The sequence below is a fragment of the Rhinatrema bivittatum genome, chromosome 1, assembly GCF_901001135.1.
Source record: "Rhinatrema bivittatum chromosome 1, aRhiBiv1.1, whole genome shotgun sequence".
Lineage (NCBI taxonomy): Eukaryota > Metazoa > Chordata > Amphibia > Gymnophiona > Rhinatrematidae > Rhinatrema > Rhinatrema bivittatum.
The window spans coordinates 339930333-339944140 of record NC_042615.1 but is presented as its reverse complement, the minus strand read 5'-3'; the positions used below and the strand labels follow the sequence as shown (position 1 = coordinate 339944140).

Below are 13808 nucleotides of genomic sequence, written 5' to 3'. Positions count from 1 at the left end.
TGTTCTTAGGGACTTACATATCTTATCCTTGAGTCAAATGAAATTACTCTTCCCTCTTCTGAGGAAATCCCTCTCAGTTGTATCTTTTGGATACCTAGGAACCCTCCATTGGACTCCTCAGCAGAAAAGCTTCCCAATCCTGAAGGCCCTGGATACACCGACCTTGATACCCCACCACCCTCCCAGGATAGATGACAGGCAGTCTTCTTCCCCTGGAGGGAGAGACCCCAACACCAGCATCTCACTCTTGAGAGACGAGACTTGAACAGACCCTGAACCATGAGGACACAACAGTTTTGATAAACTGTTGACATCTTACACCGAGGACTAGTAACCACAGTAAATTCAGCAGATAAAGGTCATAATGGTTCATCCAGTCTGCCTAGAGATTTTCTTAGGGTAGTAACTCCGTTCTGTGCAGATTCCTCCATGTAGAAAGGTTACACCCAAAGTTAACATGTTACCCAATTTCTTCATTTCCATCCTCTAGTCTCTAGGGATCCATAGTATTTATTCCATGTTTTTTTCAATTCCATTACCATTCTTGTCTTCACCACCTCTTCTAGGAGGGCATTCTATGCATCCACCACCATATCTGGAAACTTTTGAGTTGTAGTCACCCTGAAATTGCCACTGAGTAGTGGGGCAGGGAGGGGTAAGTTAAGAGGAAGGAATAATGGATATCATAGAAACACAAAGGCCTATTCAGTCTGCCCATCCACATCAGCTGCTAAGCTTTACTATCCCTACCACTCCTTCAGAGTTCTCTGCTCTTTCCCCATGATTTCTTGAATTCATTTACTGTCCCTCTCTCAATCACATCCACGGGAAGGCATGTTCCATGCATTCACCACCCTTTCTTTTTTTTTTTTTTTTAACTGTTTATTTAACAATACAGAAACGTGACATTACACGGAAAGCAATATAAAACAATCATGGATGAGAACATAACATGACTATAACAGAGAGGTTTGTCTATCTGGAGAGGACGCCCCCTCCCTGGAACTTAGTCCTGCCTTGCCAAGAAACAGGCACAGAAAGCTTTACAGAAACCCTCTGGGCACCCCAGATGGTATCACAGCCTTTTTGGTTTCATCTGTTCCAATACAACCAGAAAGCCCCCAAATATTCCCATACAAGGTTGTAAAGGAATATTTCCTTATGCCTGAGTCTACACCCTTTCACCTTCATCCCATCAACTCTCTCTGTTCCACCCCCTCCCTGTTAATTCACACTATCTCCCTCCATCACCACCATCACTTTTTCTGCCCTCCAGGGATGACCCCCAGCATTTGTTCCCTTCCTCCCATCATGACTTCAGCACTCTCCATGCTCCCATCCCTTTATAAGTCATAGCCCACAAACTTGTGCACCTTTACTCTATCCTCAGCTGAGGCCCAAGTCCTGGAATCACAGCTGCTGTTTCTTCCCATGTGCTTACTGCCACGTCTATGCTCCAGGCTACTCTTTCCTTACCTGCAGGCTGGAGCACTATAGAGAGAAGCCTAGAGCTTTTTTGTTTTCCCTGAGACCTGGCAATTGATGAAAATTTCCAGAGTCATTGGGGGAAAATCCAGAGAGTTCCCAGATATGTCCACCACCCTTTTGGTTAAGAAATATTTTATGACATTGGTCCTGAGGTGAACCCCTCGGAGTTTCATATCATGACCTTTAATTCTACAGCTTCCTTTCCATCAGAAAAGATTTGATTTTTGTGCATTATGATTTATCATTTTTAGCTCATGTGCGTTTTAAGGTGAAAACCTCTTTTTATAAATTGCACCTGGCTCCTGCAGCATTTGAAACCACTGCTAACTTTACAACCCACTGACTTTTGGATGGCATTGCATGCCTTGGTGCTGTCGGATATGGATCACTGCACCATCAGGGAACTCCAGATTGTGCAGAATGTGACTGTCAGAATCCTGATGAGGGCTCGGCTCAGAAATCATATAACTCCTGTGTTGCAATCACTTCACTGACCCCTGATATATGGCGAATAAAATTTAAGGTTGTGACTATTATACAAGTGGCACCCCTACAGGTTGGCCACGAGATGTCACTAAGTCCCTGTATTGAACACACTATCAATGAGCCTTCCATCCCTCACAGCCCCTCCCAACCTGGAAGGTCTGGTTTGGATGCCTCATCTCTGTTTAGCAGTGCACATCCTTTTTAAGACTCTTTGGGATCAGTTTTAGGAAGCCTTGTAACAGTAAGGATGTTTAAGTTTTACACTCTAGTGAGGCCTCCCAGCTTCATCCTGGAGTTTCAGTTGGAAGTTATACCTCATCGTGCACTCCTTGCCAGAGGGTCCTTCTCCTACTAATTTACAGAAGAGATAGATTTTTTACTCTTGATTCTCTTTTGGGGTGAAAGGGCTCTCACCCATAAGACCGAAGACCTGTGAGTCCACTCTAAACTCTAGATTTTTTTTTTTTTAGTCGCCTATGCTTCACCCCCCCTTTGTTATGCTTTACCCCCCATGAATCCCTTCGATGCTGTAGCTTCCCCTTTCCTCTTATTTCTGCTCTCCCTCCCATGTGCCACTCTACCCCTGCATACTACCACCTCTTAAGTCTGCCCCCATCCCTGGCCTTTACCTCCTCCTTCGAAAATGATTAAGAATGCCTTAAGAACGCTGGCTCCTGTACTTTGTATTTTATTGTATTATAGTTGTCGTATTCATTGTTATGCTCCTCAGCATTATTTATAGTTCCTGTTACAGTAAATGCATATGATTCCCCCATATTTAGTTCCGAGTCTTAAAACATATATATTTTAACACACTTTTCCCCCTTATATTTCGTTTGTTACTTGTCGTACGATTGTTATTTGTAAGGGCCTCGCCCAAAAGTTATTTGTTTTATGTAAACTGATACAATGTGCAAACGGCTATCGGTATAGAAGAGACTTTAAATAAATAATAAATAAATAAATAGATGGGCAAGCCCCAGTGACGGATCCTGAAATGAGAGACCGTGATGGCTGAAGATGTATCCAGCTTTAAATTTAGGAGTATTGTTTGAACCTGAACAATGTGAGGAGGTTTTTGGATCTCTCTTTCCCACCGATCCCATTTGACTTCTTCTAAAGAGAAGTCCCCAGAGATTAGGGATGTGCAGAGGGACGCCATACGTTGCATTCGGGATTTGTATTCGTTGGGGGCAGATACGTTGCATTCAGCAAGGGAGGCCCCCGATACGTTCATGCGTTAATTCTTATTCGTTTCCCAGCTAAAATTGAATTAACTACAACCCCCCACCCTCCTGACCTCCCCCCAATACTTACCAAAACTCCCTGGTGGTCCAGCGGGGGGTCCGGGAGCCATCTCCTGAACTCACACCCTCGGCTGTCGGTCTTCAAAATGGCGCCGATAGCCTTTGACTTTACTATGTCACAGGGGCTACCGGTGCCATTGGTAGGCCCCTTTCACATGGTAGGAGCACAAGATGGTGCCGGCCATCCATTGCTCCTACCATGTGACAGGGGCTGACCAATGGCACCGGTAGCCCCTGTGACATAGTACGGTCAAAGGCTATCGGCATCATTTTGAATACCAGCAGCCAAGGGCATAAGTGTAGGAGATGGCTCCCAGATCCCCCGCTGGACCACCAGGGAGTTTTGGTAAATCTTGGGGGGGTCAGGAGGGTGGGGGGTTTGTTTAAATTCGCTCCTTTAGACGACCGAATAATTCGGTGAAGATTTGTTGTATTCGTGGGGAATCGCGATATGTTTCACTTCCCCACTAATACAACGAATATGGCCCTATACGTTGCGGATTACCAATCCGTAGGAAACGAATGCACACCCCTACCAGAAATATCAACTAAGGATGAAAGAAGATTGGGAGACTCCACCCATGGGATCAGGAGAGGCTGGGTGTCCAGAAAGGAGATGGATTAAGATAGGACTGTTTTGCTGTGAAGTTGTGGACCCCTCCAATAGGATTCTTAGTTAGCCACTGGATGAGTTTTACGCAAGTAAAATCACCATGGGAGTTCTACCCAGATTTATCCGTGAGCTTCAGTCTAGTAATCAAGGTTTTCTTGATGTTGTGTCATATAAATGAGTGCATTTGGTTTAGACTCACGAAAAGGTATTCTCAGTTATTTTAAAAAGCAACTCATGGCATACTTTTTAAACAGGTATTTGAACTGGCAGAGTAAAGCTGGTTGCTTAGTTCAAGAGCTGGTTAATTTTAATTCCTAAAATTATGGATATGCATTCGGATTGGCAAAACAAAGAACTGATTAGCTCTTTCTAGAGTCCTATTCATATTACATGTGACAGTGCATACATTGCTCTCAATAGTGTTATGTTTACCTTTTTGTTTTTAGTATGTGCTGATTGTTTTGCTGTAACCTATTGCGAACTTTGGAGTTAGTGGGCAATTCATTTTTATTAATAATAATAATAATAATAATAATAATAATTTAAAAACTCAAAGTAGAGGTCAAGTGAACTCCCCCTCCAAGAATCCTTTCTAAACCAGGGGTTCTCAACCTAGTCCTTGGGGTTTTTTAGTTTATCCACAATCAATATGCATAAGATACATTTGCATGCAAATCAATCTCATGCATATTCACTGTGAATATCCTGAAAACTTGACTGGCTAGGTGGGTCCTGAGGACTGAGTTGAGAACCCCTGTTCTAAGGGACTCCTCATTGATTAAGGGCTCCTTTTGGATGACCCATCACATTTGTAAGCAGAACTTTCAACCCTTGCTACTATCCATTCTTGCATCTTTCATATACATTCATAACTCAATCAGCCTACAAATAAAGAAGTTAAAGTGGAAAGTATATCTCACATTTACCATGTGTCTAATTTATGGACATGTATATTGCTGTATAATTTACAAAAAGAATACAAAGAGCTATTTCTCATCAGTGTGTACTGCAATGCATGTATCTAGATACTGTTGCTCTTGAAAGGAATAACATTCAGGAAATGGCACTTTCACTTATTCATTTTGTTTGCAGATATCTGAAGATGTTTATCAAAAACTGCTTAGATGCCTAAATGATGCACAGCCATGAAACTTGCCTAAATCAGCCCTTTCAAATTTTATATACAGAATGATTTCTACATGCAAAGAATATCAGATTAAAATACCTACTTACCCCCATGTCTGGGGTATCTCTGCCCTTGAGTGCAGCTCACAGAAACTATAATAGGAAACAGAATGATGCCCCAAACCACATGTAGGTGTCTCTTCATTTTTCCTGCAAATTAGCAAATAAAAACCCCATTCATCTTTATAATCTATTAACCCAATTTATTTTTCAGGTGGAATTATCACATAGGCTTTTCTAGTATGCACTTACTTTCAGGAATACTTTGTGGTATTTACTCAGCTGTTAATAATTAATGACTACAAAACAAGGGGAGAGAAAGGCTCAGCATCCACAGCTGACATATGAGGAAGGGTTTGGATACTTCAGAGCCTATCTTGCATTTAAAATGTCGGTGGCAGAGAGCATAAGAAAATGAGACGTGTCATGATGAGTCAGACCAGAAGTCAATAGAGCCTAGCATTCTGTGTCCAGCAGTAGCCAAATCAGTCATTTGGAGGTACCCAAAAGATTCCAAAGAGTAGACCCAATTCCTTATTGCTCACTGCTTGCCACAAGCTGTGACTTTCCCCAAGCCCATCTGACAATAACTGTTTATAGACTTTTCCTCCAGGAACTTGTCTAAACCTCTTTTAGAGCCCACTATGCCAGATGCCTTATTTACATCCTCCAGCAACAAATTCAGCAGCTTAATTGGGCACTGAGTGAAAACATATTTTAAATCTGCTATCTGTGCTACTTTCATGGAGTATCCCCTCAGTCCTAATTAGGGATGTGAATAGTTTTTGAACGATTAAAATTATCGTCATCCATACTCATCAGCCCATATTATACTATGGGCTGATGAGTATGGATGGCCGGCGCCATCTTTAAAGATGGCGCCGGCCATCCAGTGCTCCTACCATTTGACAGGGGCCGGCCAATGGCACGGATACCCTGTCACATGGTAAGGGCAAAGGGGCATCAGCGCCATTTTTTTATTTTTTTTTAGAACAGGTGATGCCTGGGAAATCTTTCCCCGAGGCCCCCCTGGATCTCTCCTCTCCCCGAGGCCCCCCTGGATCTCTCCCCGAGGTCTCTCGAGGCCCCCCTGGACCACCAGGTAACTTTAAAAGGTTTTGGGGGGGTCGGGAGGGGGGGGGTCGATTTAAAGGGTCGGATGTGGGGTTGTTTTTTTTTGCGGCCGGGCCTCCGTAAAAAAATAATTAGCGATGGGTCAGGTCGGGAGGGTCGATTTAAAGGGTCGGATGTGGTTTTTTTTTTTTTTTGCGGTGCGGGCCTCCTAAAAAAATGTGAATTGGAATCGTTTCCGATTCCAATTCACATATCTTAACGATCAGATTTGAGCCCCCCCGCAGCCGAATCTGATCGTTAAGACGATCTGGCACACGATTCACATCTCTAGTCCTAATACTATTTGAACCATTCCCTGCTTAATCTTTCCATCCTACTCATACATTTATAAACTTTTATCATATCCCTTCTCCAAGCTGAAGAGCCCTAACCTGTTTAACCTTTCTTCAGTAGGGAGCCTTTCTATCCCCTTTATCATTTTTGTTGCCCCTCTCTGTATATTTTCCAGTTCTGCTATATCTTTTTTTAGATAGGGCAACCAGAACTGCACACAGTATTCAAGGTGCAGTGGCACCATAGAAGTATAATGATATTCATCAGTTTTATTCTCCATTCTTTTAAGAATATTTCCTAACATTCTATTTGCTTTTTTAACTGCCACAGCACAGTGAACAGAGGATTTCAACATATTGTCCACAGTGACTCCAAGATCCAACATACCGTTCCATTAGTTAACATACACCTAAAGGCTCAGTGACACTTCCAACCATAGAGTTCCAACGTACCAAGAAATTCCAGCTTATTTTGGGATATCGTCCATTATCTTTTTTTTGTTCATTTTCTAATGACTTTGATATTACACTGACTGTTCCAATGTTTCTACATTATATACACCATAAGATAAAACTATTTCTTGCTCAGACTGAATACCATCACCTGACATCTCATTTGAGCATGATGCTGTGAAGTCGGGCAAAAAATATGGACCCCTTCCCCGAGGTAGAGTTGGCACAACCTGAGAGGGTGAACCCTCACAGGTCCCCACCATTGGGAGGTGAGGCCGGGCTGTTGCAGGGGCCGGCTGGAGGTTCACCAATACCAACCCTGTTCTCCGCAGGTTGAGCCCTTGGGTGCGAGAGCCAGCTGGTCTTAGGTGGGCCCCTGTAAAGATAGTCGGATAGCAGTCGGGAGCATCATCCAAAGTCAGTCCAAGATCAGAAGCCAAGGGATTTCTAAAAGCCAGTCCAAGGTCAGAAACCAGAGAGCCGCCGATAGCCAGTCCAAGGTCAAAGCCAGAAGAGTCGCTGATAGCCAGTTTGAGGTCGAAGCCAGAAGAGTCACTGAAAGCCAGTCCGAGGTCAGAAGCAAGAAGATTTGTTCATAGGGACCCAAGGATGGGAGGTGGAGCAGGAACAGGACTCGGAAGGTAGGAATAGGACTCGGAAGGCAGCAACAGGACTCAGAAGGCAGGAACAGGAATCAACGCAGCTCAGAAGACTTCACCAGAGAGAAGCAGACTTGTTGCCAAGTCATGGAAGGATCGGAGAGGCAGGCCTAAATAGGCTTGAGTCGATGATGTCATCAGGGAGAGGTCCCGGAAGTTCCTGCTGCTGGACCTTTAAGGATCGGAAGGAGGCCCCGACCAGAAGAGGGCTGCTGATGGCATCGGGCCACTGCCTGATGCTGCGATGGGGGGACCGGAAGTCATCCCCACAACACGGAGCGTGGTGCAAGGCTGGCGGCAGGAGCCAAGAAAAAGGAGGAGGCCAGACGCTTGCAGAGAGAGCGCCTCCTTGCTGCCGCGCAAGCTCCGACGATTGCCCCGGCGCCGGAAACGGAGGTGAGGGGGGCTGGCCGCAGCAGCCCGTGGCCAGCGCGCCTAACACATGAGTTCTTATGTTCCATGGTAAGACTATAAGAGCATAAGAAGTGTCATGCTGGGTCAGATGTAAGGTCCATCATGCCCAGAATTTTGTCTCCAACAGTGACTAGTTTCTAAAAGTAGATCCAGTTTCTGCTCACTCCCTTTCACAGGTGGTGGATTTCCTTGAGTCACCTTGTTAATAATCTCTTGACTTTTCTTCCATGAACTTGGCCAATCCTTTTTTAAACCCAGCTATGCTAGTTGCCTTGACAACATTGTTCAGCATTGAATTCCACAGCTTGAATGTGCATTGAATGAAAAAATGCTTTTTCCACTTTGTTTTAAATCTGCTACCTGTTTGCTTGAAGTTGTATCCCCTAGTCCTAGAGTTAGTTGAAATAGCCATTCCCTATTTACTTGTTCTTTTCCATTGATGACTTAGGGGGTTATTTTCCAAGGACTTAACGCGTGCGAAAAGGGCGTATCACGCACGATAAGATCGCAAACCGTGCTAAGAGCTGTTATCGCGGTTTGCGAATGCAAATTCTAAATTTAATATTCAAGGGGTGGAGTTGGGGCAGGAAATATGTAAAGTAGAGAGGACTTACCGCAAACCGCGAAACGTCTGCGCTGTTAGCGCGGCTCCTAATGCGGCCAATAACTACACCTCTTTCAATTGCAATAGAATGTATCGCTGCGTATAGCTCACACCGCGATATTATTGCGGTGCGCGAAAATGATTAATACCAATCCCCACAAACCTACAAAGCTATTGCTACCCAATAAAAAGGCTTGTTCTTAGTAGGTTTATGTTCCCAACACCATCTACACATTCCCAGTGTATGGGGCAGGCTCACTCCATGGCTGAGCAGGCCCAACGCAGATGCCGGGACTTTGGTCACCGTCGCTGCAGGTACAGGCAGCGGATCTATCTTCCATGAACCTCATTGCTGGGTATGCCAGAGGACGTTGTGATCACCAGGTATCGCCTCAGCTCTCGTGCCATCCTGGAAATATATGAAAACATATGAGGTGCCCTTAAGCCTCTAACCCGAAAGAGCTGTGCTGTCCCCGGCCTCACCAAACTCTTGGCCGCCCTGCACTTCATAGCAAGTGGCTCCTTCCAATCCACAGTAGCTGTTGTGGGTGGGATGTCACAGAGCACCTTTTCACGGTGTCTGGACCAGGTCATTGAAGCAATTATAGCCCACATGCCTCGATACATAGCTTTTCCGCGCAATAGACAGGACCTGATGGACCTCAAGCACAGTTTCTACACCATTGCCCGCTTTCCAAATGTCATTGGAGCTATTGGCTGCACTCTTGTGGCCATCATTCCACCCTGTCAGATGGAGGCAGCCTACCGCAACAGAAAGCAGTTCCACTCCCTCAACGTGCAAGTGGTGTGTGATGCTGGAATGTGGATCCTCTCAGTGATGTCCAGCTTTCCGGGATAAGCACACGATTCCTTCATACTCAGACAATCATCTCTGTTTCGCAAATTCGAAGCTGGCCTGTATGGTGATGGTTGGCTTGTAGGTAAGAAATACGTTTCCATACACCGACCATGTTTGCAATGTTTATCTCTGTAATGGCACACAAATGTGATGTATATGCCTGTCCGGATGGAGTGATATGTCCCCATCACAACAGGCCTCAGTGGCTCATAATGTTACCTTAACTGGTGGAATGGCTCATGCACCCAACCAGTTGCCATGGGCTGCCAAGCACGAGGTACACAGCAGCCCCAGTATGGCCTGTATGTGGCATGGCTTGCTCACTTCACTGCACTAGTGGACAGCCTATACATATTAGGTATAGCCATGGTTAATGGCATTGTCAAAGGTGATTCTACAACTGTGATGTAAGGGCAGTTCACTTCCACAGGTGTTCCTGATGTCGTGACGTTCATGAAACTTCTCATGATCACGTCTAGTCAGTTGTGCACATTCAGGGGCAGGCAGATTACACCATATCTGTTATTGGGAATGCGTACCTACATAAAAGGTCAGGTTGAGCTGATATGTCCATACACAATGACTATTTTTATTTATTTATTTTCTATACCGACATTCGATTTGCCATATCACATCGGTTTACATATAACAAATAACATGAAGTCTAAGGCTAGCCTTATAGTGACTTGATACATTGTAACAGGTTGATTGGTTAACTAGCTGAGTATAAATAACAGTTAAATAAGATGCAGTATAACAGCTTGATTGGATAACTGACTAATCAGGAATAACAGATACATAAGAAAAGAACATGCCATACTGGGTCAGACCAAGGGTCCATCAAGCCCAGCATCCTGTTTCCAACAGTGGCCAATCCAGGCCATAAGAACCTGGCAAGTACCCAAATCTAAGTCTATTCCATGTTACCGTTGCTAGTAATAGCGGTGGTTATTATCTAAGTCAACTTAATTAATAGCAGGTAATGGACTTCTCGTCCAAGAACTTATCCAATCCTTTTTTAAACACAGCTATACTAACTGCACTAACCACATCCTCTGGCAACAAATTCCAGAGTTTAATTGTGCGTTGAGTGAAAAAGAACTTTCTCCGATTAGTTTTAAATGTGCCACATGCTAACTTCATGGAGTGCCCCCTAGTCTTTCTATTATCCAAAAGAGTAAAAAAACGATTCACATCTACCCGTTCTAGACCTTTCATGATTTTAAACACCTCTATCATATCCCCCCTCAGCCGTCTCTTCTCCAAGCTGAAAAGTCCTAACCTCTTTAGTCTTTCCTCATAGGGGAGCTTATCATTTTGGTAGCCCTTCTCTGTACCTTCTCCATCGCAATTATATCTTTTTTGAGATGCGGCGACCAGAATTGTACACAATATTCAAGGTGCGGTCTCACCATGGAGCGATACAGAGGCATTATGACATTTTCCGTTTTATTCACCATCCCCTTTCTAATAATTCCCAACATTCTGTTTGCTTTTTTGACTGCCGCAGCACACTGAACCGATAATTTCAATGTGTTATCCACTATGACGCCTAGATCTCTTTCTTGGGTAGTAGCACCTAATATGGAACCTAACATTGTGTAACTATAGCATGGGTTATTTTTCCCTCTTCAGCTAAATTTAAATCCAATCTGAAAACTCAACTTTTCAAGGCTACTTTTATCACTTCAACCTTACAATTTTCTGCTCATGCAAATGATTTTGGTAGTTTGGGTTGGAGAGTGCATTGTTAACTTATTCTTTGCCTATTTACACTAATTAAGATTAGGTGGATAAGTAACACCATATAAAACCCAAGCTCTTCATTAAATATGTATAGTCCCACCATTTTATTTGATCTGCAATTAAAGCTTTTGGAGATTAAAATCTGCTAGGTTGACATCTGGTCTTTGCGGCAAGATTTTGGATCACATTATGTAATGAAGATCCTGCTCGGCTTGGAGTGAGTGAGTTTTATTATATTGTTTTTATTATGATGATGTATGTAATTATGGATGTACCTGTTCATCCTTTGGGCAGATGTGTTTTTCTGCAATGCTCAGAACTGGGTAGGGATGGCGCGTAATTAAACGTAAGTAAATAAATACAATTAATAAATATAATCTTTGCTCCAAACTTACAACAACTATTTTTTATTTATTTACTTTATTTTAAAATATTTGTTATCTGCCCTTCCTACATTCAGGGCAGGGTACAATAAAATACACAGTAAACAGAATAAAAAGAAATAAAAAACTGTCAAAACAAATACAGCAGTATAATTGCAGCAAAAACAGAAACCTGAAACTGCATCATCACAGTCATATTAATGTGCAAAAAACCTCTGTGCTAATCACCAATGCCGGTAATAGCAATCGAGGGAATGCCATTTTAACATGTTTCCTGAACAATAGTAAATCTATCGCAATGTGCACTTTCCTTGCCAGAGCATTCCAGAATTGGGAAAAGGCTGGTTTGAGAACAGAAAGGCTCTTGCTTATACAAAGGATCCCAGCAGTACGCTCACTGGATCACCACCGGACAGGCTTCTTGTGCCCAGTGGGATCTGTGGCACTGGGATCTTCCCATTGGCACTCCTCTTTCGATAATGAGCCACACCCAGCCCTTCAGTTTCCCTCTGCTTGTGCCGCAACTTGCTCTGGGATTGGTTCTTTGACATCTCTTGGGCAGTGACTTCAGTCACCGTGAGCACTGTCCCACTTCCATGGGGACGCATGCACTCAATGTACTCGTGATTTCCTTTGACGCCAGACAGCAAGAAACCCGCCATATTTGAAAAGGTCAGCATATCACCAAAAGGTACTTTACAGCTGTTTTAACATAAAAATTGATGCAGTGCTTGTTCTTTTGAAGAAAAATATATGGAGCACAAGTATCCTCACCAAGCCACAGCTCCCACCTTCCCAAGGGGGTCACCTTCCCAGCCCTGGGAAGCAATGGGGATAGCTCTGTCAGGATGGGGAACATTCTCTCTTAGGACGTGACCTGGGGACAGATCCCTCCACCAGGCCAAACTGAGCAGAGGACACCTTGAAAAAAACACATTGTCCACACCAGTAATTGTGCTCCCAAAACTAAAATGTTTATTGTAAATTCATCAATACAGCAAAACTAGTAAAGGAAAACAGTTCACAGTTCAGATCAGATCAGCAAAAAAATTCAGCAAACAGATCCAAATTCAGAAATTCACAGTTCTTGGCTCAGTGAATCCAAACAGCAAAAAACAGTTCACAACTTCACCAGACTATCACAATTCCTCTTCCCTCCCAGATCAGCTGTAGTCCCAGGAATAGACTTTCACTGTCGCTTCACTTTTTAGTTTACTGGGGAAAAAACAAACACTTCCGACTGCTTAAATTCACAATTCTCCAAAGGGGCTTAGCTGAACACCCCAAAAAGTCAGTTCAGAATCCCACTCATAAGTAACACACTCTCAGTGCCCTTTGTCCACTCCCAATCTTCTTTCCCCGGAACCTCTGCAGCTCCAGAAAGTCTTAGAAATGAAGTCTCGGTTACTCAAAGCCACCAGGAATGGAACCAAACAAAACATCCCTGTGCCTTGGCAGATATAGCTCTTCCACCCAGTGCTGAAGTTCCAGAAGGCACCATTTCCCTAGGTCCTGTGGCTTCCTACCCCCAGTATCCAGGTCTGTGTTTCCAAACTTCTCTTCTTCCTCAGCTCTGCTACTCCTTAAGAAACTCCTTTCACTTCTCCAACTCCTCAAGCGTTTTTGGAAACAGCTCAGGAACTCTACTTCAGGCCCCACAAGGAAATGAACCTGCTACAGATTTTTTCATCTATTTCCATTCTTTCCCATCTCCAGTCCTGAAAATTCCAAATGGGGGGTATGTTTTATAACCCTTTCAGAATCATTTCTCCTTTTGGGATGGGCTACCCTGTCAGTCATCTTAATGGCTCTCACATCCACTGAACTTCCTTCTCCAGAAACTTCTCAATGTTAGAGAATAGCCACCCTTTTAGAAACCTTTTGCACTGCATCTGACCCTGAAGGTTATAGAGATTTCTCAATGTTAAACATACAACCTATTAATAAGAATAAGCTCCATATACTGCTGTTATCCAGGTGCCACCTAGTGGCAGTAGTGCCACATGCGATAAAACAAATACCACATAAAAAAAGGCAAGTAACATATCTGGAAATTTCACAGGTTATTTTACTTACTGCAGCTTAAATCAGGAGCAACGTGAGTAAAAAAGGAATGAGTTATGTTGTAATGAGTTGCTTTGCATGCTATACAAATGAAGTAGCATAGCTCATGATAAAACTGCAAGCTGCACTACTCCTAAAGCT

General features: G+C 43.6%; 1 protein-coding gene across 1 annotated transcript in view; it reads right to left on the bottom strand.

Moving 5' to 3' along the window:
- Window positions 1-13808, bottom strand: part of LOC115090109 (afamin-like) — an 85801-nt gene that overhangs the window by 57223 nt on the left and 14770 nt on the right. Inside the window, exon 2 of the mRNA XM_029598820.1 lies at window positions 5128-5229. Within this exon, the coding sequence (XP_029454680.1) occupies window positions 5128-5224 (97 nt within the window). The 5' untranslated portion in view covers window positions 5225-5229. The remainder of the gene's footprint in view (window positions 1-5127; window positions 5230-13808) is intronic.